Source organism: Monodelphis domestica, chromosome 3 (assembly GCF_027887165.1).
Source record: "Monodelphis domestica isolate mMonDom1 chromosome 3, mMonDom1.pri, whole genome shotgun sequence".
Taxonomy (NCBI): domain Eukaryota; kingdom Metazoa; phylum Chordata; class Mammalia; order Didelphimorphia; family Didelphidae; genus Monodelphis; species Monodelphis domestica.
In genome coordinates this window covers 79,299,774-79,324,028 of record NC_077229.1, presented here as the reverse complement: position 1 = coordinate 79,324,028, position 24,255 = coordinate 79,299,774, and the positions used below count along the sequence as shown (strand labels likewise).

The following is a 24,255-nucleotide window of genomic DNA, read 5'->3' as shown; positions in this document are numbered from 1 at the left end:
CATTGAGGAGGCTGATGGGTTGACCCACACACAATGGCTGGTCATAGGGATTCATGGAACCAGCTCACTAAGCTTCAGACTCTGCCTTAGCAGGGAGAGTCTCCATACTGATGAAATAAATTATGAGTCTTTTAAAGTCTTCTCAGATTTCAATTAGACTACAGTTTTGCTCTGCAGCAACTCAGTTCTTTTCCTCAAATTGTTCTCTGGATCTTTATAGAGTAAGATCTGGTATGCCTGGGTAAGACCTTGGAATCTATGTGGCTCACTAACATACTTTTAAACTTAAATGCTAGAATTCTGCCTCTCTGAGAAACAGTGGTCTTGATTTCCAACGCTATTGATGAAGAAAATGCATCAAGTTCTAAACTGGTAGCTGGCGAAATAGGCATTGAATTAAATATTTTTTAAAAAGAGGAAAGATAGGAAAAATCCCTTATGATAGATAAAAAAAAATGGAGTGGAGCATAACCATTTGAAGTTTGGATAAGATGATTGCTATTTTGGGTAGCTCATTGTAATTGGTAGGGAGACTCAGTAGTGAGAAATAAGTTTAAACCTTCCCCAAGGGGTCATTCAAATCCATTTAATACCTTTCTCTGGCTAAAAGCTGAATTATTCAAACCACCTGCTTTCCCTCTCTTCCTGCTCCTGCAGGAATATATCCTCGTCCCTGAAACATTAGAAAAGAATACTACTATAAACAGGTGGATTGGAGCCAAGCCCATAGTATCCTGAAAGCTCAGGATAGGAGCACAGAGAAGTGAAAAGATGATTAAGTCTCATCTTTCCCCCTTTACCTCCTGTTCATCAGAAGCCACAGGTAACAGCCTGAAGCAGATGGCCCCAGAGGTCTTGGCTCAGGGCCCATCATGCCACTGCCTGGCAAAACCATTTCCTTTCTAACCAACCTGTCCTGTTTGCTTCCCTGTGCATTTCCTAGGTGACGAGGAGACCTCTGAGACAGGGCTTAGAGAGGCGAGAACAGAACAGAAGAGTGAACAATCAGAATTTTCTCGAGAGGAAGCTCAGCCACCAGACGACAGTCTAATGAGAGAGGAGGCAAAGGCTTAGCATAGTTGCACAAGCTACCGTGGAAGCCCTGTAGTTGGGGAGAGCAGCTTGTGCCGTGTGGTCAGCCCGGGGTTCGAGTGTCACCGAGCAAGCGGAACGTCTATGGGTGGGGAAAGGTCTTCTGTTCTATTGACCCCCATCTGCCAACTGATATAAGGATTTCTTTCCATAGTGACACCACTTTTTCTTTTCAAATTTTGTTGGGTATCTTTTTTGTTTTTGTTTTAAATAGACCAGTCAGTCACTCAAGTAAGAATGCTGGCCAGGTTGATTGACCAGACGCCAGAAGCTTCTCAAAAAGCACTTCAGGCAATAGGTTGAAAGCCTACAGTTGTTCTTTTTCTTTTTTGTCTTACTATCCTTAGTCCCTCTTTAAGATAAGTTTATGATTGCTACAGTCTGAGGACAGTGGTATTTTTGTTGACAGTCAATATTTCAATGTTTTGAGGAATGGACTAGGAACAGCATTCCCCATAATGCCAGGGAGGATGACAAATGAGAGCTTCACTTTAGGCTGCTTGGATTTTGTTCTTTTTAACAAAGAAGAAAATTGCCTGAGTGACACCATCCCAACCAGAGTCAAGGTTCCCAGAGATGGCCATTTCCCTATAATACCGACATCCAATCTGAGTTTGGCTTCTTATTCCCTTTCCTACCTTACCATGGACTCCTGTGATCTGGGCTGTTTACAGTGTTTATTACAGCTACTTACAGTAATATTTACATTATACATTATGGGGGAGGTGGGGGCTCTATAATGGTTTCTTCAATTCAGTAGTATAAAAAGTATACACCATTCTGTGTCTGGAGACAAATGATTGGCACATCCACCCTTAAGACCCCAGAGATCAAGCTCATTAGGTAGGTACCACATTGGCTCCTCAGAGTTGAAGTTAAAACTAAACCCTTAAGAAACAGGCAAAAATAGGGACACACTCATGGCCCCAGTCACTGTTCTTGATATTTCTTCACTCTCTAATAGTCTTTTAGGTTAGTGGCCCTTCTCTCTCCATTTTTACAACTGTTGTGACCCTAGACTCTGGACTAGTTGCTGATTCTTCTTCTTTAGCCTAAGTCTAGACAGAAACCTTTGCTTTATCTCACCTGAGTCAAAGGTTATACTTTTTATGAAAGATTTTACAAATAACCCTAGTTTGGATTTTGATTGTGGTGCTTACTAGCTAGGCAACCTTGGGTAAGGCCTGTCCTTATTCTGGACCTCTATTTCCAGGCTTTTTCCTTCTCATTCTTAATGTTGTGATTTAGTAGTGAAGTGAAGGAAAACAGAAAATGCAACTTGAAAATATAGAAATTGTGAGATAACAGTCAATTCTGCGGTTGCTCATGTTTCAGAAATGTGAATTTGCCCCAATGTGGTTGAGGAAAATTTGAAGTATCACACAAATTTTGAATTTATTTCTACATGATTTCTTCAACAGGAAACACTGAGAATACAGAAAATGCCATCATTTCACAATAACTCATAAGCCCTTCCCACATCTGTAGATAAACGTTAGGTCTTTTCCAGGGTAGAAAATGCCATCTTGTATGTTTGCTGGTGCAATTGAAGCTATGTATCGAGAGAGTTGGTCTGTACCATTCCTACCTACTTCCACCTGGAGGCCCCTCAGTTGTGCAGCTAGAGGGGCATCATAGCCCAAGACTGCAGACTGGGCCATTGTTTGTTGTAGTATTGAAGGATTTCTTTCCCACATGTCTGAAACTGTGCTACTGAATCTTTATTAGGTTCCTATCTTTGTTTTTAATATGTCATTGTTGTTGTTGTTGTTGTTGTTGTTGTTTTTTTGAGCTTTGTGACTCTAAATTCCATCTCACCCTATACGCATTATGGTTTTATTGTTCGATTTTGCATAATACAGTATTACAGCAGAACTGACTATATATCTGTGAACTAGTAGCAGATGGCCAGTGTTACTTCTTGCTCTATCTTGGGCCCTTCCCCCTTTCTATCCAAATACCATTTAAAGTCTTAGCATTTCTCCAAAGGTAGTGTTATGCTTCCCTGTGCCATAGAATCTGAAAGCTAGAAGGGACTTAGGAGATCATCTAGTCCAACCTAGACAAGACAACCCTCAATAGCAGACCTAAAGTCCCTACAGTAACTCCTGATGGATTTGTCTTGTAAAAAAGCAGTAGGGTTAGTGCAGTAGGCTCAGTGGATTGAGAGCCAGCTATAGAAAGGAAGAAGTCTTGGGTTCAGTTGTGACCTCAAATATTTTCTAGCTGCATGACCTGGACAAGTCACTTAATCCCCATTGCCTTGCCCTTACTGCCCTTCTGCCTTGGAACTGTATTAACTCTAAGATGGCAGGTAAGGGTTAAGAAAGAAAGAAAGAAAGAAAGAAAGAAAGAAAGAAAGAAAGAAAGAAAGAAAGAAAGAAAGAAAGAAAGAAAGAAGCAGCAGGGGGGATATATAGATATAGAAACAGATTATAGGAGGGTGTGATCCTTTCACAGAAAGTTGACAACCCAGAGAAAGTGAGACCAGTGACAGGAAGAATCCACTCAGGCTTTTTTCTTTCCCTATCCCCCAAAAGAAGTTTTCTTATTATGTGATTGTTTTTTCTCTGCTCTAGATTTGTGAAAAACAAGACTGAGGAGTGTTGATTTGAAAGAGCAAAACAGAAATTCCACAGGAAGGAGGGGCAGGCATATAGGAAATGGAAAGGATGTTTGGAACTCCTAAGTATCATTTTCATGCTGCCTTTCCTACCCTCACCCCCCTTACCACAGGGATGAGAGGAGAAAAATTAGAGACATTTTTTAGCTTTTATGCTCTTCTGCAAACTGGAGACACAAGAGACACCATGTTATAAGGGAAAGATATGGAGTTAGAATCTTGGTTCCAGTTGCCCATGGAACCCCTGTCTTCTCTGAATCTACTCTTTCCTCTGTTGCTTTCTTCCTGAGCTTTTGGGGAATGGGATGGGGAAAGAAACAAACCCAATTCTTTGGTCTGGATATTCTTCCTCTCTGCCCACCATTTTCTACTGTGATAACCAAAACCCCTCAGAGGTAAACAAGACCAGAGGAGATGAACCAGTTGAGGTGTCAAGTTTGTAAGTCTACAAGCATTTAGCTCTCACCACATGCCAGACACTGGGCTAAGTGCAAGAGGCACAAAGAAAGGCAAAAACATAGTCACTGCTTTCGAAGAGGGCATCCGGATGAAGGGGACAGCATACAAACAGTTAAGCTCTCCCTGACTTCCCACAGGAAATCACTTTTCCCTCCTGGCCTTAGCATGAGGAACAAAGATACCTTTCTGGATCTAAATCCTAAGATCCTGGGCAGCTTGGTTCTCTAACCCTCGGTGATTTCCAGACTAATCATTTGGAGTAATCATCATCATCATCATCATTTCTCTTCACAACTTCACAACACCACCCCCACCCCCCCCCAAAAAAAATAAAAATGAAAAAAATAAAAAGCAGAACACCAGCTTTGCTCTATAATGAGATTAGTGGAAACTGTCTGGTTAATCTGTGCCTCCTACTTTGTTTTCAAGGTTTTATCCTCAGTTTTGTAGGGTTGGAAAACTCAGTTTTGTCTGGTCATGTGGTTTTAAAAAAATTCAGTAAACCAGTCCTCTCCTTTCCCCAGCCAGTTGGAAAGATTGATTTGTTAAGTGTGACACCTATTTGCTGACTCAGGAGGTGAATGTGGCTGGAGTCTTGGTGAGCCTCTTCTAGCCATATCCCAGTTTGGGTAGCCAAATAGTAGATCCAAGGGTTGTTTGACTACAAAATCAGAACGAAGATTTGAGCACATGTATGGGATTTTCAATTGTTCTCAAGCAGTCTCTACACTTAACATGATCACTAAATCTAGTGTTAGGGAGCTTGGATTTGATTCCTGGCCCTGCTATTTACCCTGTAGGAACTTGAGCAGATCATCTCTTTTGGGCAATATATTCCCCTTCTTTAAAGAGGGCTTCAAGAATTCAGTGATCACTGAGGTTCTAGTTTTAAGTGTTATGATTCTCTGCCCTAAATTTTTTTTTTAAACCCTTACCTTCCGTCTTGGAGTCAATACTGAGTATTGGCTCCAAGGCAGAAGAGTGGCAAGGGCTAGGCAATGGGGGTCAAGCGACTTGCCCAGGGTCACACAGCTGGGAAGTGTCTGAGGCCAGATTTGAACCCAGGACCTCCCGTCTCTAGGGCTGGCTCTTAATCCACTGAGCTACCCAGCTGCCCCCTCTGCCCTAAATTTTATCAGTTACATTTGTCCACAGCATATTGTAGGATAAGTTCTTTGGAGGAAGATTAATTAGATAGCTTATCTTTCCCTGAAGTAGAAGCTTTGGGCTTCCATTACAAAATTCTTCTTTTCCCTAATTTCTGCAGGCCATTCATGCTTGTCCATGTTGCTTTGGGGTTTGGAATCCTCTGTCTACTAACTCCTTTAGATACTATAATATGACTAGATCCCATCTAAAACGACCTGTACTGAGTTGGTGGCAATGATGATGTGCCCTTTGGTTCAAGTCCCTTTGCTCCCTAACTGTGTTAACTTTGGAGCTAATCAGCTGCCAGTTAGAAGGGCAGAAAGGGGAAAACAGTGTGGGAGGAGAAAATCCTTGATACTATAAAATTGAAAAAGCAGCATGCTACAGTGGAAGTAGTCCCAATGACGTTGGAAAACCTCTGTTTTAATTAGGCAGCACACAATTAAAGCAACTCTGAAGTTTTACTTCACACCTAGCAAATTTGGCAAAGATGACAAAAAAAAACAGAAATAGTCAGTGTTGGAGCACTGTAGGAAGTCGGGCACACTAATACATGGTTGGTGGAATTAGGAATCGGTCCAACAATTTTGAATCATGTGAAGAATGTCACTTCCCAGTTTTGCCTTTCACCCAATTTCTGCAAGACATTCTAAAGTCCATGTTGCTTTGGTTTTTGAAGCCCTTTATTCATGGATTATTTAAGTTTTATCCCTGTGTCCCAGAGATGTCATTACTGGGAACATGCCCCAAAAAGTCAAAGAAAGGTCTCCATTGTAACAAAATGCTCAGAGTAACACTTTTTGTGATAGCCTCAAAACTGTTAAAAGAGCAGGTGTCTTTCTTTTGAGGAAAGGCTGAACAAATACTGGTATTTTAATTTGGTAGAATTACTGCACTGTAAGAAATTAATCGGGTAGCATTTATTAAGCATCTACTATGGGCCAGAGATTGTTTGAGTGCTGAGGCAACAAATAATGGCAAAAAAAAGCATCTGCTCTCAAGTGGAAATGACAAGTATGAGGAATTGGAGAAACATGGAATGATGTCTGTGAAATAATATAGGGTAAAGGTAGAACCAGAAAAATTATTTACACAATGGTTCCCACAACATAAATGGGAAAATCACTGAAACCTGTACACTATATTTAATGACTACTTCTGGCCCTGAGGAAATATATATGTCCTCCCTTAATCTGGGGAGGCGGGGAGGGAGCTGTGGGAACATAATGTGGCATATGCTATCACAATGTGTTTTGTTTACTAAAGTAAAAGGCTCTCTTAATGAGCAAGAGTGTAGAGAACATCCAGAAACTGTGATGAGAAAATAAAAGGCATTAAGAAAACAAGAGAATGATAGTAGAAGAAACACTGGATTTGAAGCTCAAGTACCTGAATTCAGATCTCTGCTGTACACCTCACTTCGGTCAAATTACTAACACGCATGACCTGTGTAAAATGAGAGGGTTAATCTAGATCAATGATGGCGAACCTTTTAGAGACCAGTGTCCAAACTGCAATCCTCATACCACATGTGAGCCACCCCCTTATCTCAGCCAGGGTAGGAAGGAAACACACTCATTGGGCTGCTGAGCAGAGGGATTGGTGATGTGGAAAAAATGTCCTTGGCTGTGATGGAGATGGGGAAAGGAGCAGCCCTCCATGGCATGAGTGCCATAGGTTTGACAACATGGGCCTAGATGTTCTAAGGTTCTGTCAAGTTATAAGTTCTATGATTCTAATTCATTAACTAAGTGGGCATCAAGAAAATCCCATAAACAAACAAAAAAAAAGATTAACCTTTCCTCCCTCATACAAACTAACATTAACCCTAACCCTAACCACAGTTGTTCTCATCCTCAAGAAGTTTACCTTCTAATTCCATTTTCCTCATATACAAATTGGGGTAAATAATGCCTGCCTTATGAGGATTAAAGGAAATACAGGTGAGGGAACTTTGTAAAATTTGTGCCAAGAGAACCTAAAATATAAACTGGTCAGGGAGAAACAAAGATGACAATACTTGCTTTTTACTTCACACACAGTAATCCTCAGCTTTCTGTTCATGCATTATATCTGTGACAGATTTTTTAATACCAGATTGGCTTCCCCCTAATTCCATCCAGAATTCTTGGGAAATGCTTAGGAAATATAAAATAATTCTATTAGCCTAAGTAAAATACAATTAGGAATGTAAATTCACTTTCCAGCATCCTCTAATGCTTCCTTCAGCCCAGTAGGCATCATTTGCAGAATATCTTTATTACTCTTCTCTTCCCTGAATACAGGTAATTGAGAATTGATTATATGAGATTTGGCATAGAAACACCATCTAAGGACTTAAGAGATCCTCAAATCCAACTCCTAGCAGACACTAGCAGACTTCCAACCTCTATTTGAACCATTTAAGCCACTCCCTTTCAAAGTGTGGGTTGTGAGAGCCAGTATGGTATGTAGGATGCTAGAGTTGGAGTTAAGACCTGAGTATAAATCTCATCTCAGATACTTGATAACTGTGTAACCCTAACCTCTGGCCTTGTTTTCCTTATCTGTAAAATGAGAGGAGAATACCTGGCCTCTACTGTCCCAGCTCTAAATTTTTTTGACCATAAGGTAATATCACTTTTAGGCAGTGCATAACCTCTAAGCTGATCTCTGCTTCCTGTACCTTCTATTCATTGTTCCTTTTTCTTTACTCTGGTAACAGGCAGAGCAAGCCTAGAGGAAGACATCCAGGACTGAGTACTCAAATTTTTCTAAGACTGATTTAAAGGAACTTGGAATATTTAACATGAAGGGAGAGGGAAGCTACAATGATTATTGTCTTCAGATGTTTGAAGAACTGTCATGATAAAAAGGAATTAGACTTGTTTTGGGATAGGACCTGGTAGTCTGAACAAGTGGGGTAGGGGTAGGGGGAGAGATGTTTCAAGGAAATAGATAAAGGATCAGTGAAAAGAAAGAGCACCCAACCTTTGGAGCTATCCTATTAAGTCTTTACTACATGAATGCACCATGGTAGGCTCTGGAGATACAAATTATAAAAATATAGTCTGTTCTTGCCCTCATGGAGCTTATCTGTTGGGAAGGCTATAATATGTTCATAAATAAATGCAAATGTTAAAAGCAATTTTAACAACGGGAGGCTTCCGGAGAACCTTGATGTTGGAAGTGGCACCTGACATGCTATGAAAGGATGATCCAAGATTCTAAAAGGAAGAGATTAAGAGGGAGTGCTTTCTAAATTTAGGAGAGGCCTTACCCAAAATTGTGAAGGCCAGCTTGATAGAAATGGAGAAGGCATGAAGACTAGAAAGGGTAGATCTATATGTTGCCAACTAGAATGTGTATTCTAGCAGCAGTGGGAAGCTCCTGGAGACACTTGATCAAGGGAGTGACTATTGTCGGATATTTTATTTACAAATAACAATTTCACCACTGTAGAATAGAGAGAGGAGAAACGGGAAGCATAGAGATTGGGAAGCTATTACAATAGTCTGGTCAGAACTTAACCATATCAGTGAAGAGAAGAGGAATAGATTACATCTATTGAGTAACTTGTTAGAGGCCTTCTGGCAAAGACCAAAGAAAGGGCCATTTGTCAGGAGTACCTGAATCTCAGATCCAAAGGGGAGAAGTTATCTTTTTGAATAAGAATGATATCCCTTACAAATGTTATCAAACTCCCACTTGAAGACTCGGGCAAGAAAAAAAAAGTCTTCCCAATCCAACACATTCTACTTTGGGATAATTCTCATTTTTCCCTAGCATCCCTAATTCCTTCATCTAATCCTTCTATGACACAGTCTCAGTTCTCTCAGTATCATGATTACCATCTTCTGACATTCTTCAATTTTTTCCTAAAATGCCATATCTAAAATGGAACATAGTATTCCAGGTGTGACCTAATCACAATGGATTAAAGATGATTACTTCTCTCCTTTTTATGTTTCTTCATATAGTCTAAGATCCTTTTAGCTTTTCTTGGCTGCCAGTTAACATTATTCACTCATTGAAGTTGAAGTCAACTAAAACATACCTTTCCTTGGCCCATACCTGTGTAATTGATTATTTCAACACAAATCTAGAATTTTACAATTATTCCTATCAAATTTCAGCCCAGAATATTCTTAATTTTTAAAAAAAAATATTGACATTCTCATATTGCATATTAACACTTCATACACATACAGTTTGTTTGAAATTTTGTAAACAATGCATCATGGACATTCATTCATATTATTGATAATAGTACTGAATAAAACAGCCATAGGCCCATGAGACTCTCTCCACTGCAATTTGCTGACAACTCATTCTCTACTCAAGAACTCACATAGGATCTCAAGAGCTGGAGACCGTCTACACCTACCTGTGAAATAAACACACACAGTACCAGGCCTGGGCTTCAAATCTGGGGCCTCAGACACTTCTTGGCTTATATGGCTAGTCAAGTCACTTGACCCCAATTACCTAGTCCTTGCCATTCTTCTATCTTAGAGTGATTCTAAGAAGGTATGGGTTTTAATTTTTTTTTTTAATAAAAAATTTTTTAAACCACTGAATTTGAAGTTTTCAAAACCTTTTTTATGTAGATCTCTGCTCTTGTTGGACCACATCTAGAGGATAATGTTCAGTTTGGGACACTAGTTTAAAACATTATTATTCTGGAGCTTGTCCATTTCAAAGCAACCATTAATGGACAGAATATCCCATGTCATGTGAAAATTGACAGAAAGACTCGAGCTTAGAGAAGATAAAATGATAGCTATGTTCACATATTAGAATACCTATAGTATAGAAAAAGGATTTGGCCTAAATAGGCCCCAGAGTAGAAAAAAATTGCAAATTTGGATTTGATATTAAAGAAAATTTCCTAAAATTTAGAACTATTCAAAACTGGAGAGAGGAGTTACCTCAGGAGGTAACAGGTTCCCTGTCATTTTAGAGGTCTTGAAACAAAGCCTGGTGGTGGACTTCTGTTGTTATAGAAATCCTTTTTCTGGATTTGGATTGGATTTTTCTGGATTGGACTGGACTATATGGTTGCTAAGGTCCATTCCACCTCCCAAAATTAGAGAATTTCAGAGTTTGAGACTTGGAAGAAACCTCAGCATCTATCTAGTCCAACCTATATCTGAAAAAATCTCCACTAAAATATACCTCCCAAGTGGCTAGTAAGGCTGAAGATTTCCAAGGATGGTTAACCCATTTCCTCTTAAGGCAGCCCATTTCACTTTGGGACCCTTCTGAGTACTAAGAAGTTTTTCCTGATAACCAGATGAAATAGACCTGTTTTCTACTTCACTGTTCCTGGTTGTTTCCCTTTGGGGCCAACAGAGCTAGTCTAGACTTTTCCACGTAACAGCTCTTCAAATACTTGAACACAGCTATTGTGTTCATTCTGAGTCATTGCCAGGGTGAGCACATACAGTTCCTTTAACCATTCCTCATATGGAATGAACTTGGAGTCCTTCATCATCCTAGTTTCTCTTCAAAAGACAACCCAACTTTTCAGTGCCCCTTTTTAATTCATCATATCCAAAACTGAATACACTCGTCTGAGGTCTGAAAAGGACAGAGTGTAAGAGTGTTACTTCCCTATTCCTGGAAGCCATGCCACTCCTAATGTTGCATTAGCCTCCCAAGACTGCATTAGCTTTTTTTGGCCAACACATCAGTCACCCTGCTGACTCATACTGACCTTGTGGTCCATTAAACCCTCTGATTCTTTTCTGGACAACTGCTGTGTATTTGTGCCCCCCTCATCCTGTATTTAGGGAGTTGAGTGTTTTGTACCCAAGTACAAGATGATGGATTTGGGTACTATGTAATGTGCTTTTCAAAACTTAAAAGTGCTAGCCATTATATTTATCCTATTTGAATTTCAACTTGCTAGCTTCAGCCCAGTACCCATGTCTGTTAGGACCCTTCGAGATCCTAATTTTGTCATCCATTGTGTTATCAAATGAGATAATATTTGAAAAGTGCTTCACACAGTGCTTGGCACATAATAAGTTCTATGTAGATGTTTATTCTTTGCCCTTTGTGCCTTCCAGCTTTGTGTCCTCTGCACATTTAATGAGGAAGCCTTCTATGCCTTTATCCAGGCCATTGATAATAATGTCAATCTGGAGATTATAAACTAGTCTGGGCTGTAAGCTAAATCCAACCCACTACCTGCCCTCCAATCCAGCCCCTACCTGCCTACCTGTTTTTGTTTCTTAAGTCACAAGCCGCACAGGAATAGGCATTGGGGCATAGTTAGCCAAAATTTACTCTAGAGCATTTCCTAGGAGGCCTCCTGCCACACTGACCCATGAAAAACTCCTCTTTGAGTTTGGATAACCAACCTGTTCTGTATTATCACCAAATCCACAGCTGACCACAAGTACAGTATTGTAATAATAGCTGATGTTTATATAGTGCCTTTGAGATTTGAAAAATGCTTTAAAATACAGAATTTGATCCAACAACTTTGGGAGGTTGATACTGTTATCCAATTTTTTGCAGATGAAGAAACTAAGGTAGATAGAGGTTAAGGGATTTGTCCAGGGTTACACAGCTAGTATCAGAGTTCATATCTGAACTTGGGACTTTCTGGCTCCAGATCCAATACTCTATATAGTACTACCTAGCCGATAAATGATAAGATACTCTATCAAAAGCTTTGCTAAAATCTAAGTAAACCATATTGATGGCATTTTCATCTAATACTGACCAATCCTGGTAAATAATTTTTTAAAATCCTTAGTTAAAAAAGGAAATTCAATTAGTCTGGTATGTTTATTCATAAACCATGTTGAATCTTAGAAATTATCTCTTCACTTTCAGCAACCATATTTTTAATGATCCTTTCAAGGGGCAGGCTTGTAGCATAGTGAATAAAGTGCAAAACCTGGAACAAGTAGGCACTGGGTTCAAATGACCTCAAATCCATTTTAGCTGTGTGACCCTGGTCAAGTCACTTAATCCTGAGTGCCTAGCTCTAGATATTCTGTTTTAGAATTGATACTAAGACAGAAGGTAAAGGTGTTCTTTTTTTTAATTATTCTTTCAAGAATTTTCCCAGGAATCAAAGTCAGAGGCCTATAATTTGTAGAATCTGTTTTCTTTTTGAAAATTAGGATATTTGCCTTTTTTCAGTATTGTGGTGCCTCTCCTGTTTTGCATATTATCAGTAGTAGCTCAGCCATCACATCTGCCATTTTTTTCTGTACCAGTGAATTGAAATCATCAAGGGTGGTAGCTAAGTGCTATGTTACCATTTCCTTAATCTTGGCTATCAGTCAGTCAGGTAATAAACATTTATTTAGCACTGTGCTAAATGCTAGAAATGCAAAGAAAAACGAAAGACAGCCTACTCTCAAAAAGGTCACAGTCTAATGGTGAATGACTGTGTCAAAACAAGCTATAAATAGGACAGATTAGAAATAGTCAACAGAGGAAAGGTACTAAAATGAAGGGGAATGGGGAAAGACCTCATAAAAACTTTAACTGAGGTCTGAAGAAACCTAGGAAGACATTCCAAGGAGAGAGAGCATCTACCTATAGAGCTAGCCAGATAAAATGTCCTGAGTCAGGAGATGTGGAGTGTTTTGTTCAGAAAAGCACAAGGATCACAGGATTTGCAGATTGGGGTAGGATATAAGAAGACTGGAAAGACTTGGGGGACAGCTTACAAAGGATTTTATCTTTGATTCTGGAAGAAATCAAGAACCACTGGAATTTATTGAATGGAGCAGAGAGAAGTGACATGGTCGGACCTGCACTTTAGGAATATCATTTCACCAGCTTTGCAGAAAATGGATTGAATTAGAACCATGGCAGGGAGATGAATAAACAGATTGTTCGACTAATCTCAGCACTAGGTGTTGAAGTCCTGCTGAGGTAGTAGTGAGCAGGGATAATGTTGGAGAGATTTATAAAAGTAAAATCAAGAGGTCTTGGCAACAAATTGGTTATGAGGGTCGAAAGAGGGGGGAGACAAGGACGACACCTTGGTTATGAGTTCAGGGGACTGGACAGGATTCTGAGGGACCGTTACTTTTTTAAAGGGTATGATTGGGAGTAGCGATGGGGCATCAGGCCTGGAGTCTGAAGGACCTGTGTTCAAATAGGACCTCAGATGCTTTCTAACAAGTCACTTAACCCCGATTGCCTAGAACTTCCTCTTCTCTCTTAGAGCTTTTCTAAGATGGAAAGTAAGGGAGGGTAAGGGGTGGGAGAATGAACTAATGAATCCAGCTGGAAGAAGATCTAGCAAAGGAGACAGAAGAAACAGCTGTAGGGAGAGAGAAGAGAGTAGCAAAGAGAAGATGGTGATTGGCATGGCCAGAGGCTGCAGAGTAAGAGTATGAGGACTGATAAAAGGCCACTGAATGTGGCAATTAAAAGGTTTTAGTAACTGGAGAGAGCACTTTTCAGTTGCATGGGAGAAGCCAGGCTGTAGAATGTTAAAAGAGTGAATAGAGGCACCTGATGAGGAGGGCCTCCTAAGGGGTTTAGACACAAAAAGGAGAGGAGATGGAAGGCAAAAGCAACAGGCAGTGGATGGAACAGGAGAGGGTTGGAGTTTTTTTTTGTTTTTGTTTTTTTTTTTTTTTAGGAAAATGTAGACTCGAGCAAGTTTATAGGCAGTAAGAAAGCAGCCGAGAGAGAGATTGAAGATTAGCTCCCATGTGATAATCGAGGAAATAGTCTGCTGGAGAAAAGACGATGGAATACGATCAGTTGTACATAGAAATGGGCCGGCTCATCATGTGACACAAGAGTAATGGAGATTGTAACAGGGTGCTTGAGGGATGGGAGAGGAGGGAGCTTTCAGAGTGACCCCTAATTTTTTTTTTTTTTCAAGGAAAATATGAGTCAAGATTCTTGACTAAGAGGGTAGAAGAAGGGGGAACCATGGGAGGTTTGAGGATGGATGGAAAAGTTTGGAAGAGCCAGCTGTGTCGAGTGAGATAGTGAGTTAATTAGGAAGGTAAAAATAGGTTGGCTTGCCACAGCCAGGGCCCAGTGAAAGTTAATGCAATTTAAATTTATAGTGGACCCTGTCAGAACGGTTGTGGGACTTTTCTCCAGTTTCCTTCAGCAGTGTGTGCAGGAATGAAACAGCAAGTGGTGGGAGTGATTGAAGGCAGGATGGACACCACATAAAGGGACAAGGGCCTGAAGAGGAAAGTGTAGAATTGAGCTGGTTCACCCAGGGGTCAAGATGGAGAAAAGAAAGAAAGTAAAACTAGTGTGAGGGCAGTGGCCTGGCGGAGACCTCGGGAGTCCTGGTAAGCTGCAAGAATAGGGTTTAGAGTTGCAAGGCAGAGAGAGGTGGAATGATGATAGATTGTGATCAGCTAAAGGAATTTCAGCATTCATGAACATGGAAGTAGTACATTTGCGACTGATTGCATAGCAAGACTGTGACCATCTTTGTGCGTGGCTGAATTAGGGTAGAGAAATAGCTCACATGAAATAAGTTGAGAAACTCCGGGTTAAGGTATTTGAAGGAGTGTCACTATGAGAGGCAGCTGGCTTTGCAGTGGACAAAGCATTGGGCTAAGAGTTCAAAACTGACCTCAGATAATTACTAGCTGGGTGACCCTGGGCACATCATTTGTCTTCATTTCCTCAACTTTAAAACAGAGATAGTAGTAGCATCTCCTTTACAGAGTTGTAAAAAATCAGATGAGGTCATATTTGTAAAAAGCACTCAATACAATGCCTGGCACAAGGTTGGCATAACTGAGGAAAGAAAGACTGTGAGCCTGGCCCTGAATTCATTGAAGGAAGAAGAGGAGTAGCCTTGGGGCTGGTGGACAACAGCTGTCAGGAAGCATTTATTAAGTACCTACTATGTGCCAGGTACTGTGCTAAGTTTTGGGGATACAAAAAAGCAAAAGAAGAAACCCTGCTTCCAAGGAGCTCATAGTCTAATAGAATAGACAAACAATATGTACAAATAAGCTATATACCACTTAAATTGGAGATAATAGAGCAGGATGAGGCCTAGAGACTGGAAGTCTGGGGTTCAAACCCGACCTCAGACACTTCTTAGCTGTGTCATCCTGGGCAAGCTACTTAACCCCCATTGCCTGGCTCTACTGCTCTTTACATTGTATATTGATTCTAAGATGGAAAGTAAAGGTTTAAAAAAGAGAAAAGAGGGATTGTGAAGGCTTCCTTTAGAAGGTGGGATTTTAATTAGGACTTGAAAGAAGCCAGGGAAACTAGGGGGCAGAAATGAGAAGGGAGAGCATTCTGGGCATGAAGGACAGCCACAGGAAATGTCCCTCACTTAGGAAAAACAGAGGACAGGGGCAGCTGGGTAGTGGGTAGAAATCAAGGTCCTGGATTCAAATGTGACCTCTGATACTTCCCAGCTGTGTGACCCTGGGCAAATCACTTAACCCTCATTGCCTAGCCCTTTCTATTCTTCTGCCTTGGAACCAAGACATAATATTGATTCTAAGGCAGAAAATAATAGTTAAAAAATAAAAAGAATTAAAAAAAAAACAGAAGGTGGTGTCACTGGATAACAGTGACCAGGCTAAAGATGCAGCAAAGAAGCCAAAGGAGAGGTCAGATAGGAGGAACAAAGAGTGGCTGGTGTCCCGAAAACTTAGAGATGAGAGTATGAGTGGCTGATGATTGAGACTCGAGGAGGAGGGTTTATTGAGTGATGGTAGTAGGGAGAGAAGCTGGAAATCAAAATAGGGCACAAGGAACATCCCAACTCTAACCAGAGTTGGGGAGAGTGAGTAAAAGTGCAGCCAGGAAGCCTGTTATCAGGAGAGAATCAGGTCTTAGAATCAGAAAAATGAGGGGAAGGAAAGGGAAAAAAAAGTCAAAGATAAAAGCAAGTTTGTTGCCTCTGGAGTGGACACTCCTCAGAACACAGTGGAAGGGGTGAATGGGTTCAGAATGGGCCATGAAGAACATGATGGAGGGGCTGGGCAGGTCCAGAATCACCGGGTTGGGGAGGGCATGACCAGAGAGGAGTGTGAGAACTTGGGCAAATCCCTTCACACCTTCCAAGCCCAGTTTATTCATCTACAAAAGGAGGGTTAGGTTCCAGTGGCTTTGAAGGTCTCTTCTAGCTCTACTAGCTGATCCCGTCATGAGCTTATTCAGGCTCAAGAAGACCTTCAGAGAGAAGGAATGCATCTTTTCCTGAGGTGTCCCTGTTTCACTTTGGGCCCAACAGACCAATCCCTGGCCTTCTTCCATATGACATTTTAAATGCATGCTTTTCCCTTTGCTTGTTCCTCTAGCCAGGATTCATAAGGACATGATCTTGAAGTTCTTCACCTTTCTGGTTGGGAGGTAGCCCCCAGCTTCTCAGTGGTGTCCCTAAAATGTGACACCCAGAACTGAATGCATGATTCCAGATGAGATCTGACCAAAGCAGAATGCAGCAAGACTCTCGTTTCTCTAATCCGATGCTCTAGATTTTTCTTTCTTTTTTTAAAATCTTTAGCTTCCACGGCAGAAGAGCAATAAGAGCTAGGCAATGGGGATTAAGTGATTTGCCAGGGTTATACAGCCAGGAATTGTCTGAGGTCAAATTGGAACTCAGGATCTCCTGTCCCTGTGCTTTTCTTAATGCAGCCATAAATTGCATTAGCATTTTTCTTGGTTCTCCTGTCATACTGTTGGGTCATTGAATTTGCAGTCCACCAAAAGTTCTTTCTCAGACTACTGCTATCTTCATGCCTCTCCCATCTGGAATTTAGTTGAGAAGCTGATTTTTTAAACCAATAGGTAAGACTTTCAGTTTATCCCCGTTATCTCTTGTCTTACTGGATTCAACCGAGCATTCTCGTTTAAGATTCTTCTTCTTTGTCATCATTTTCTTCATCTCATCTTTTTTGCTTTCTTCTCATAATTCAACAATATATCCTTCCCCAACTGGAAGAGCCTTCAGGTATAACAAAGACTAAAAACGAGTGGGAACGTGCTTTATTAAAGTGAATTAACATATCAATCAAGACTCAGTATAGGCAGTTTTCCCCTCCTTCTGCAAACAGAGGAGGTATGTTTTCTCTTCTCCAGGTACAAGCTTCTGGTTCTATTTTTTTTTTAAATGAAGGAATTAGACTGAGTGTTCTTTGAGGACTTTTCTAGCTTTAAATCATCTCCTCTAAGATCTAGGGCTGAACGGAACCTCAGAGGCCCTAGTGTTGAAATCCTTCATTTTATAATGAGGGCCTGAGACTGGCCAAGGTTAATCTAGTTGTCTAGCGGGCATCAAAGGAGAGTAGACTTTGAACCTCTGTCCATTGACTTTGAGTCATTTAGCCTCACCTGAGTCTCCATTTTATTTACTAGTAAACTGGGATAGAATATTTGCCTCCTGCTGTCTTACAGCTGCTGTAAGAGAGGTCTTATAAAACAGCTGGAGAAATTGAGGCACTGGGATTTCCTTAATCCATATCATGCCTGACACAATAGATAAAATGCTGGGCCTAAAAGCAGGAAGATACGAGTTCAAATCTGGCCTCAGACACAGGTATAGACCCTGACCAAATCATCTAACCCCTGCCTCTCAGTTTTTTCATCAGTACAATGGGGATGATAATAGCATCTGCCCCCAGGGCTGTTGGGAAGGTGAAATGAGAGAATGTAAATTACTTTGCAAAGCTTAAAGTGCTACCATACCAACCAGTAGTAATAGTAGTTAAGTAAAGCAGGACCCCCCAAGATTGGAGTTGGAGTGGAGGGCTGGCCAGTGGTGCGGTCATCGGTACCCAGACCAGTCATTGAGCCAAACAGATCCTTTATAAAAAAGAGGAACTGCTGCCACACCTCCCTCCTGGGGAAGAAGAGCCCATTTGTCAGAGGCCTTAGGAGCCGTGTGGGGAGGGGAATATTAATGATTCAGCCTCTCCTCCCAGGGAAGAAGAACAGACTGTCAGGGGTGCCTCGCGATTTGGTGAATAAACCAAAATTAAGGGGCACCTTGCTGCGGGAATTGCTTATCCTCCCTCCTCAGCCAGCCCCCCAGCAGCGCTGGAGCTGCTCAGCCCTGCAGGCTTCCAGCAGGAAAAGATTCCATTAAAATAACTTGCAAATGGTTTTGATCAATTGAGCAGTGAGAATAGGGAGTGAGTCACAGGCAGAGGTGGGAGCTCTGTGTGTGTATTTAATATTTCAAGCCTCCATGATTTCTTCTGGGTGGATATGTCGTCAACAACACAGATTACAGCCCCCACGCATGTACCTCGGCAAGAGGTTGGAGGGGGTTCATGAGGTGCTCTGGATGAATTTCACGGGGTGTCGGGAAGCACTGGAGGGGGCCCCTGGGGGGAGGAACCCAAGCACTGGCCTTTAATTACTCTGTGACCTTGGGCACCATGCCAACCTCTCTGAACCTTGTCCCTACATTTGGAAAGGAACCATAATCCTGGCCCTGTGTGTGGCACAGAGTTTTGAGTATGGAGCAAAAACATTTGGTAAACTGCAAGGCACCATGGTTATTTTTAGCTAGGCGAATCCCAATAAGGAGACATCCAGCTTGGTAGGACCTGCCAGACCCTTGTGTTTCCAGTATGTGCTTTTTTTCTTTTTCTTTAACCCTTACCTTCTGCAGTAGAATCAATACTGTGTATTGGTTCCAAGGCAGAAGAGTGGTCAAGACTAGGCAAATGGAGGTCAAGTGACTTGCCCAGGGTCACACAGTTAGGAAGTATCTGAGGCCAGATTTGAATCCAGGTTCTATCCCTAGGTCTGGCACTCTATCCACTCTGCGGCAGAATTTTTTAAATTTTTAACCCTTCTGTCTTGGAATCAATACAAGTATTGGTTCCAAGGAGGAAGAGCAGTAAGGGCTAGGAGGCCATTGGAGTTAACGTGACTTGTCCAAGATTCCCCAGCTAGGAAGTGTCCGAGACCATATTCAAACCCAGGTCCTCTTAACTCCAGGCTGGACTCTATCCTTTGAGGGTCATCTCCTTGCCCCAGTGAGGAGCAGATCATCAGTGTGGAGGAAGCTTATATATACAGATGTGCACTTACATGAACTTTTAGTTTATTCTGAACTTTTTTTTAAATTCTCACAAATAACTTATTTTCCATTATCTCCATTTCCAAATACATTCCTTCTTTGTCCCCTCCCCAGAGAGAGAAATATTTTCACCAGTTTTACAACCCTGACCACGTCTGTTCTGACAGTGTATGCAATATTCTGCACCCCTAGTCCATCACCTCCCCAAAGAAGAGACACATGCATCTTCTCATCTCTTCTTCAGGGCCATGCTTGATCATTACAATCAGGCGGTGTCCAGCTTTGTTTTATTCCTTACATTTAAATTGTAGTCCATGATCTGAGGTATAAAGTACTCAGTCTGAAAGGACATTTAAGATGGTAGTGAGTTCCCTGTCACTGGAGGTATTTGTATAGAGATCATTTGTCACGAGTACTATATTAAGAAGTGATACTGAAGCAGCTCAGTAGCACACTGGACAGACCATCAGGCCTGGAGTCAAAAAGGGCTGGGTTCAAATGTGACCTCAGATCCTTCCTATCTGTGTGACCTTGGGCAAGTCACTTACCCACCCCCACCCCCCCACCCCCATCGCTTAGCCTTTCTTGCTCTTCTGTCCTAGAATTGCTATTAAGCCAGAAGATTGGGGAGAGGGGTTCTTTTTTTTTTTTTAAAGGAGTGATGCTTCAGAAAGGATGGCACTAGAAGATTCACCTATTGGATAGAAGGGATGGTTGGCCTGAATTGCCCAGACCCCAGGGTGGGAGCCCACCACACCAGAGAAAAGGAAGCAAAGAGTTAAGTTTCCCTGACATGGGGCAGGGAAGACCTCCTGAAATTTGAGGTGACTGGAAGCATCAAAGCCTTCTCAGGGAGGAATGTTTTCTGGCCTTGGGGAGACTCGAGTCCTGCCCTTGGCCATGTGTGGCTCTGTGGGCCTTGGATCCCTCATCTCTAACACGAGAGGGTTAGCCTTGATGCTCTCACAGGTCTCTATGAGTCCCAGCCTTCGGTGATTCTGTCTAGGCCTGGGCTTGAGCCCCAGCTCTGGAACTGATTCGACCTATGTCTTGGCCAAGGAACTTCTCTTCCGTCTCCATTTCTGGAAAAGTTGGCCTTGGAGCCCAGAGATCTGGGAAACTCCGTATCTGTCCCAAGATCCCAGGCCTGCTTCTCCCAGTCATCTCCTACCCTGTAAATGGAACATGAACAGAGCCCTGTGCCTGGGGCAGAGTTCAGGAGGTCACCGGCCCGGGGATCGAGGAACCCCTGCTCTCAAGCCTGGCTCTTCTGCAGGCCCCTTCTTCCTCTCTAGGCCTCTGTCTACATAGGAGAGGGTCTCCTTTCTCACCCTGCAGTTCCCCCAAGCAGGCAGGCTGCCCCACCACATTGAAAACAAAAAAACAAAACAAAAGCGTCCAGGTATTGCATCTTTTCCTTCTCTTTCCCTGACTCGTGCTTGGATCCGGTGTTTGGGAGGGGAGGCAGGGGAGAGTAGGAAGATGGGGCGCATTAAAAAGCCTGAAACTAAAAATAAAGGGTGTCGAGTATTTACTAAGGTGGCTTTTTATAGCCGACGATCCCTTACGTGCAAGCAAGACGTGTGCTTTGAAGCTGGTGAATCAGGCCGTTTTGAAGTCCTTTATGTAAGAAGAGGTCCTATTTTGAACAGCTTTTGTGTTGAAAGGGGATAGAATCTTCGAGCGGGGTGACTGGGGAGAAAGAAAGGGGGGGCCCCCCGAAACTGACGTCTGTCCCTGAGCAGCAGCGAGGCCCCAGGCAGCCTCGGCAGTGTCGGGTGTGGGCTGCTGGTCTTTAGCAATATGCAGCCCTTAATGGAGAGGCAGGATAATGGGGATTTTAATAGATGAGGCACAATGGGTCACAGGCTCCAGTGTGGGCTGCAGTGACGGGTGCAAAAAGCCTATTTTCAGTGTTAAATTCTATGTTTTCGTTAATCAAGCCTGGTCTGCTCTCACCAGAGAGGGCTGAGCCGATGAAACTGGCTCTTCTCTCGCTTCTTTCCTCCTGTTTCCTTTCTCAGAAAAGATTCCTGGCATCAGCGTCATCATAAAAGCCCCTATTTCTGGAGTCCCTTGCAATTAAAAAAAAAATAGATTTGGCTCACAATAATCTTGTGGGGTAGGTAATGGATGGTATCTGTATAGATCTGTAGCTCTATCTATAGGTGTCTTGTTGTTGTTTTTCCTTTAGTGAATCCCAAAGCTGACATTGAGCAGAGTGATGAATTACTGAGGCCGAAAGGGATTTAGAGATTTAGCCATTACCTTGGACAAGTCTCTTCTATAAGCCTCAGTTTCCTCATCCATAAAATGGAGATAGTGATACTAATAAGAGCATAGAAGGGAACTTAAAGGTGATCAGATTTTTGGTTTTACAGATAAAGAAACTGAAACCCAGGGAGGTAATTCACCCAAAATCACACATAGGTCATACTTTTAGTAATCATATGGGGGGAAGGAGTGACAGCTCAGTGGCTCAGTAGATAGAGAGCCATGCCTAAAGATGAGAAATCCTGGGTTCAAATGTGGCCCTCAGATACTTCCTGGCTATGTAACTCTGGGTAAGTTGCTTAATCCTCAGACTTCTGCTTAGAACCAATACACAGTATTGATTCTAAGATGGAAAGCACGGGTTTAAAAATAAAAAATAAATCCTAAGATGGAAAGCAAGGGTTTAGAAATAAAAAATAAATCCTATATAATGGGAAAAGAAAAGGATGTTGCAAACCCAAAACTGTTATCAAAGTGTGGTTAACGATAATCTGGAAAACCTCAGCATGTCTCATGTGGGTCACCCTGTAATAAGTTGCCAAGAACAGTTGGGAACCCATTTTACTGAAGTTACAGTAAGCATCCCTAGGTTAGTCTGCCCTGGGGACATAGCATTCATTCTACCCATTGTGTAGATAAGAAAATTGAAGCTAGAGGGAAGGCAAATTTGCTCAGAGTTCCCTGGCCTGATAAGTTAGGGATGTGTAAGGTATGATGTGCAGTTGAGTCTTCAAATGGCTTGTTTAGGACTGCTGCCCCAATTATGTCTGGGGTGAACATTCATGCTACCGAAGAGCAGGCTGTAGAGACTCTGGTATTGCGGTTTAGCCCCCTTCTGTCCTCCCCATGGCCCACCCCCAGCTCTATCTCCACAATGATTCTCTTGCTTTGGAAGGCAGATCATATTGCAAAAGATGAATTGCACTACCCAGAGGCACTAAAATTAGGAGGTTTAGGAAATAGAAAGCTCACAAATCATTAGTTTACTTGTGCCTTTGCTTAAACTGAGGAGTAAGTGCAGGGCTGGAAACTCAGGTGTTAGTGAAAGAAGCTACATGGGGTAATTACATTGAAAGGTCCAGAAGTGTGGCAGCAATGATAATTCATAAATTATAGAGTGAAGGGGACCATTAGAATGGCAGAGCTGGGAGGATCCTTAAACCCCGGGATGGCAGGGCCAAGAAGGCCTTTAGAACCCAGGATGGCAGAGCTGAAAGGGTCTTTAGATCACTGGATGGCAGAGCCAAGAAGGCCCTTTCATGTTTTATTAACACTCCACCATTGTGAGTTTTTTTCCCCCTTTTTCCTTAATAGAGACCCCATCCTCCCCCACTTAGTCATTAAGAGGGCTGAGACCAAAACAAACTCCCTTTGATCACAGTCTCGAGTCTTCCCCAAGTGAATCTTGCACACTCTCAAATACATCTTCAATCTTCTAGCCCTTCCTCCTCCCCATCTCCTTTGTCCTGAGGAGCTAGATTTGCATAGGTTCGAACCCTGCTTCAGTTATCTTTGGGGTCCTAGGCCTCCCTCAGCCTCTCTGAGCAGTCTCCTCACCTGTTAAATCAGGATGATGATAACAGTCCCTGCTTATTCTCAGGACCCAGTCAAAGAATGCAGACCTCGAGGGACTTCAGAAATGTCCAGCCGTTATTTTTAGCAACACGACCAGTTTGCCATAATTCAGCAAGCTTCACATTGTTGTTCCACCTAATAGCAACTCGACCATCCTTGATGAAACACTTGTCATGGATAAGACACCGTGCCTTCTCTGTCTTCCCCTGCGCTGCCAGACATCTGGAAACAGTTGTTTACTTGCCACTTCCCCAACACCCACTCACATTTCAACCCACTGCAATCATAGGATCACAGATTTAGGAGCTGCAAGGGACCTCAAAGGCCATCCAGTCCAACCAGTGGATAAAGTGCAGATGACAAATCAATCTAGTTTCTTGGCCAAGAAAACCTCAAATGAGATAATGGAGAGTTGGGCCCAACCAAACAATATAGTCTTCTAAGTAATGAGGATAAAAAAAAAGGCAAAAATAGTCCCTCCCACAAGGAGCTTATATATTCTAATGGGGGGAAACAACATGCATGTAAATCGGTACACACCAGAGACTTACAGAGTAAATGAAATAACCTTAAAGACAAAATCTGTAGCAGGAGGGCAAACTGGAAAAGACCTCAAAAGGGCTTTGAGCTTAATTTCAAAGGAAGCTAAGAAGTGGAGGTGAGGAATCCTAGCATTTAGGCAGGCATGGAGGCAGGAGAGAGGGAGGAACATCAAATTAACCGATATGGCTGAATTTTAGAATTCTTTGGAAGAGAATCAAGTAGAAGAAGATCCAAAAGGTTGGAAGAGACCGAGGCAAGAAGAGTTTTAATGGCCAAATTAAGGACTCTTTCTATTTGATTCTTGAAGTAATAAAAAGCCATGGAATTTTACTGAGTAGGACAGTGACATTTTCATACCTATATTTTGAGTTAGGTGGGAGTAGAAGGGGAAAGAATGGGCTGCAAGAAGACCTGAGATAAGAAGACCTTAGTCTGGGAAAGAGATGATGAGAGCCTGAATTAGAGTGATAGTTGTAGGAGCTGATAGAAGGGAACATATAAGGGAAATGCTGGGAAAGCAGAAAAAAAGATTTAACAATTGATA

At 42.0% G+C, this 24,255-nt stretch overlaps 1 protein-coding gene across 5 annotated transcripts in view; it reads left to right on the top strand.

Annotated features, from left to right (window-relative positions):
- Positions 1 to 24,255, top strand: part of STK11 (serine/threonine kinase 11) — a 168,845-nt gene that overhangs the window by 132,575 nt on the left and 12,015 nt on the right. The window contains exons 9-10 of one of the 5 annotated variants that reach the window (XR_465843.3): positions 944 to 1,180; positions 3,672 to 4,555. The exons of 1 other annotated variant lie outside the window; for it this stretch is intronic. Coding sequence is in view for 3 of the 4 variants with exons in the window: in XM_007489367.3 (XP_007489429.1) it covers positions 944 to 1,074 (131 nt within the window). In the remaining variant the exon portion in view is untranslated. Of the gene's footprint in view, positions 1 to 943; positions 1,270 to 3,671; positions 4,556 to 8,027; positions 8,224 to 24,255 lie in introns of those variants that run through there. 3 more of the 5 variants (XM_007489369.3, XM_007489370.3, XM_007489367.3) reach the window with 3 other exon arrangements.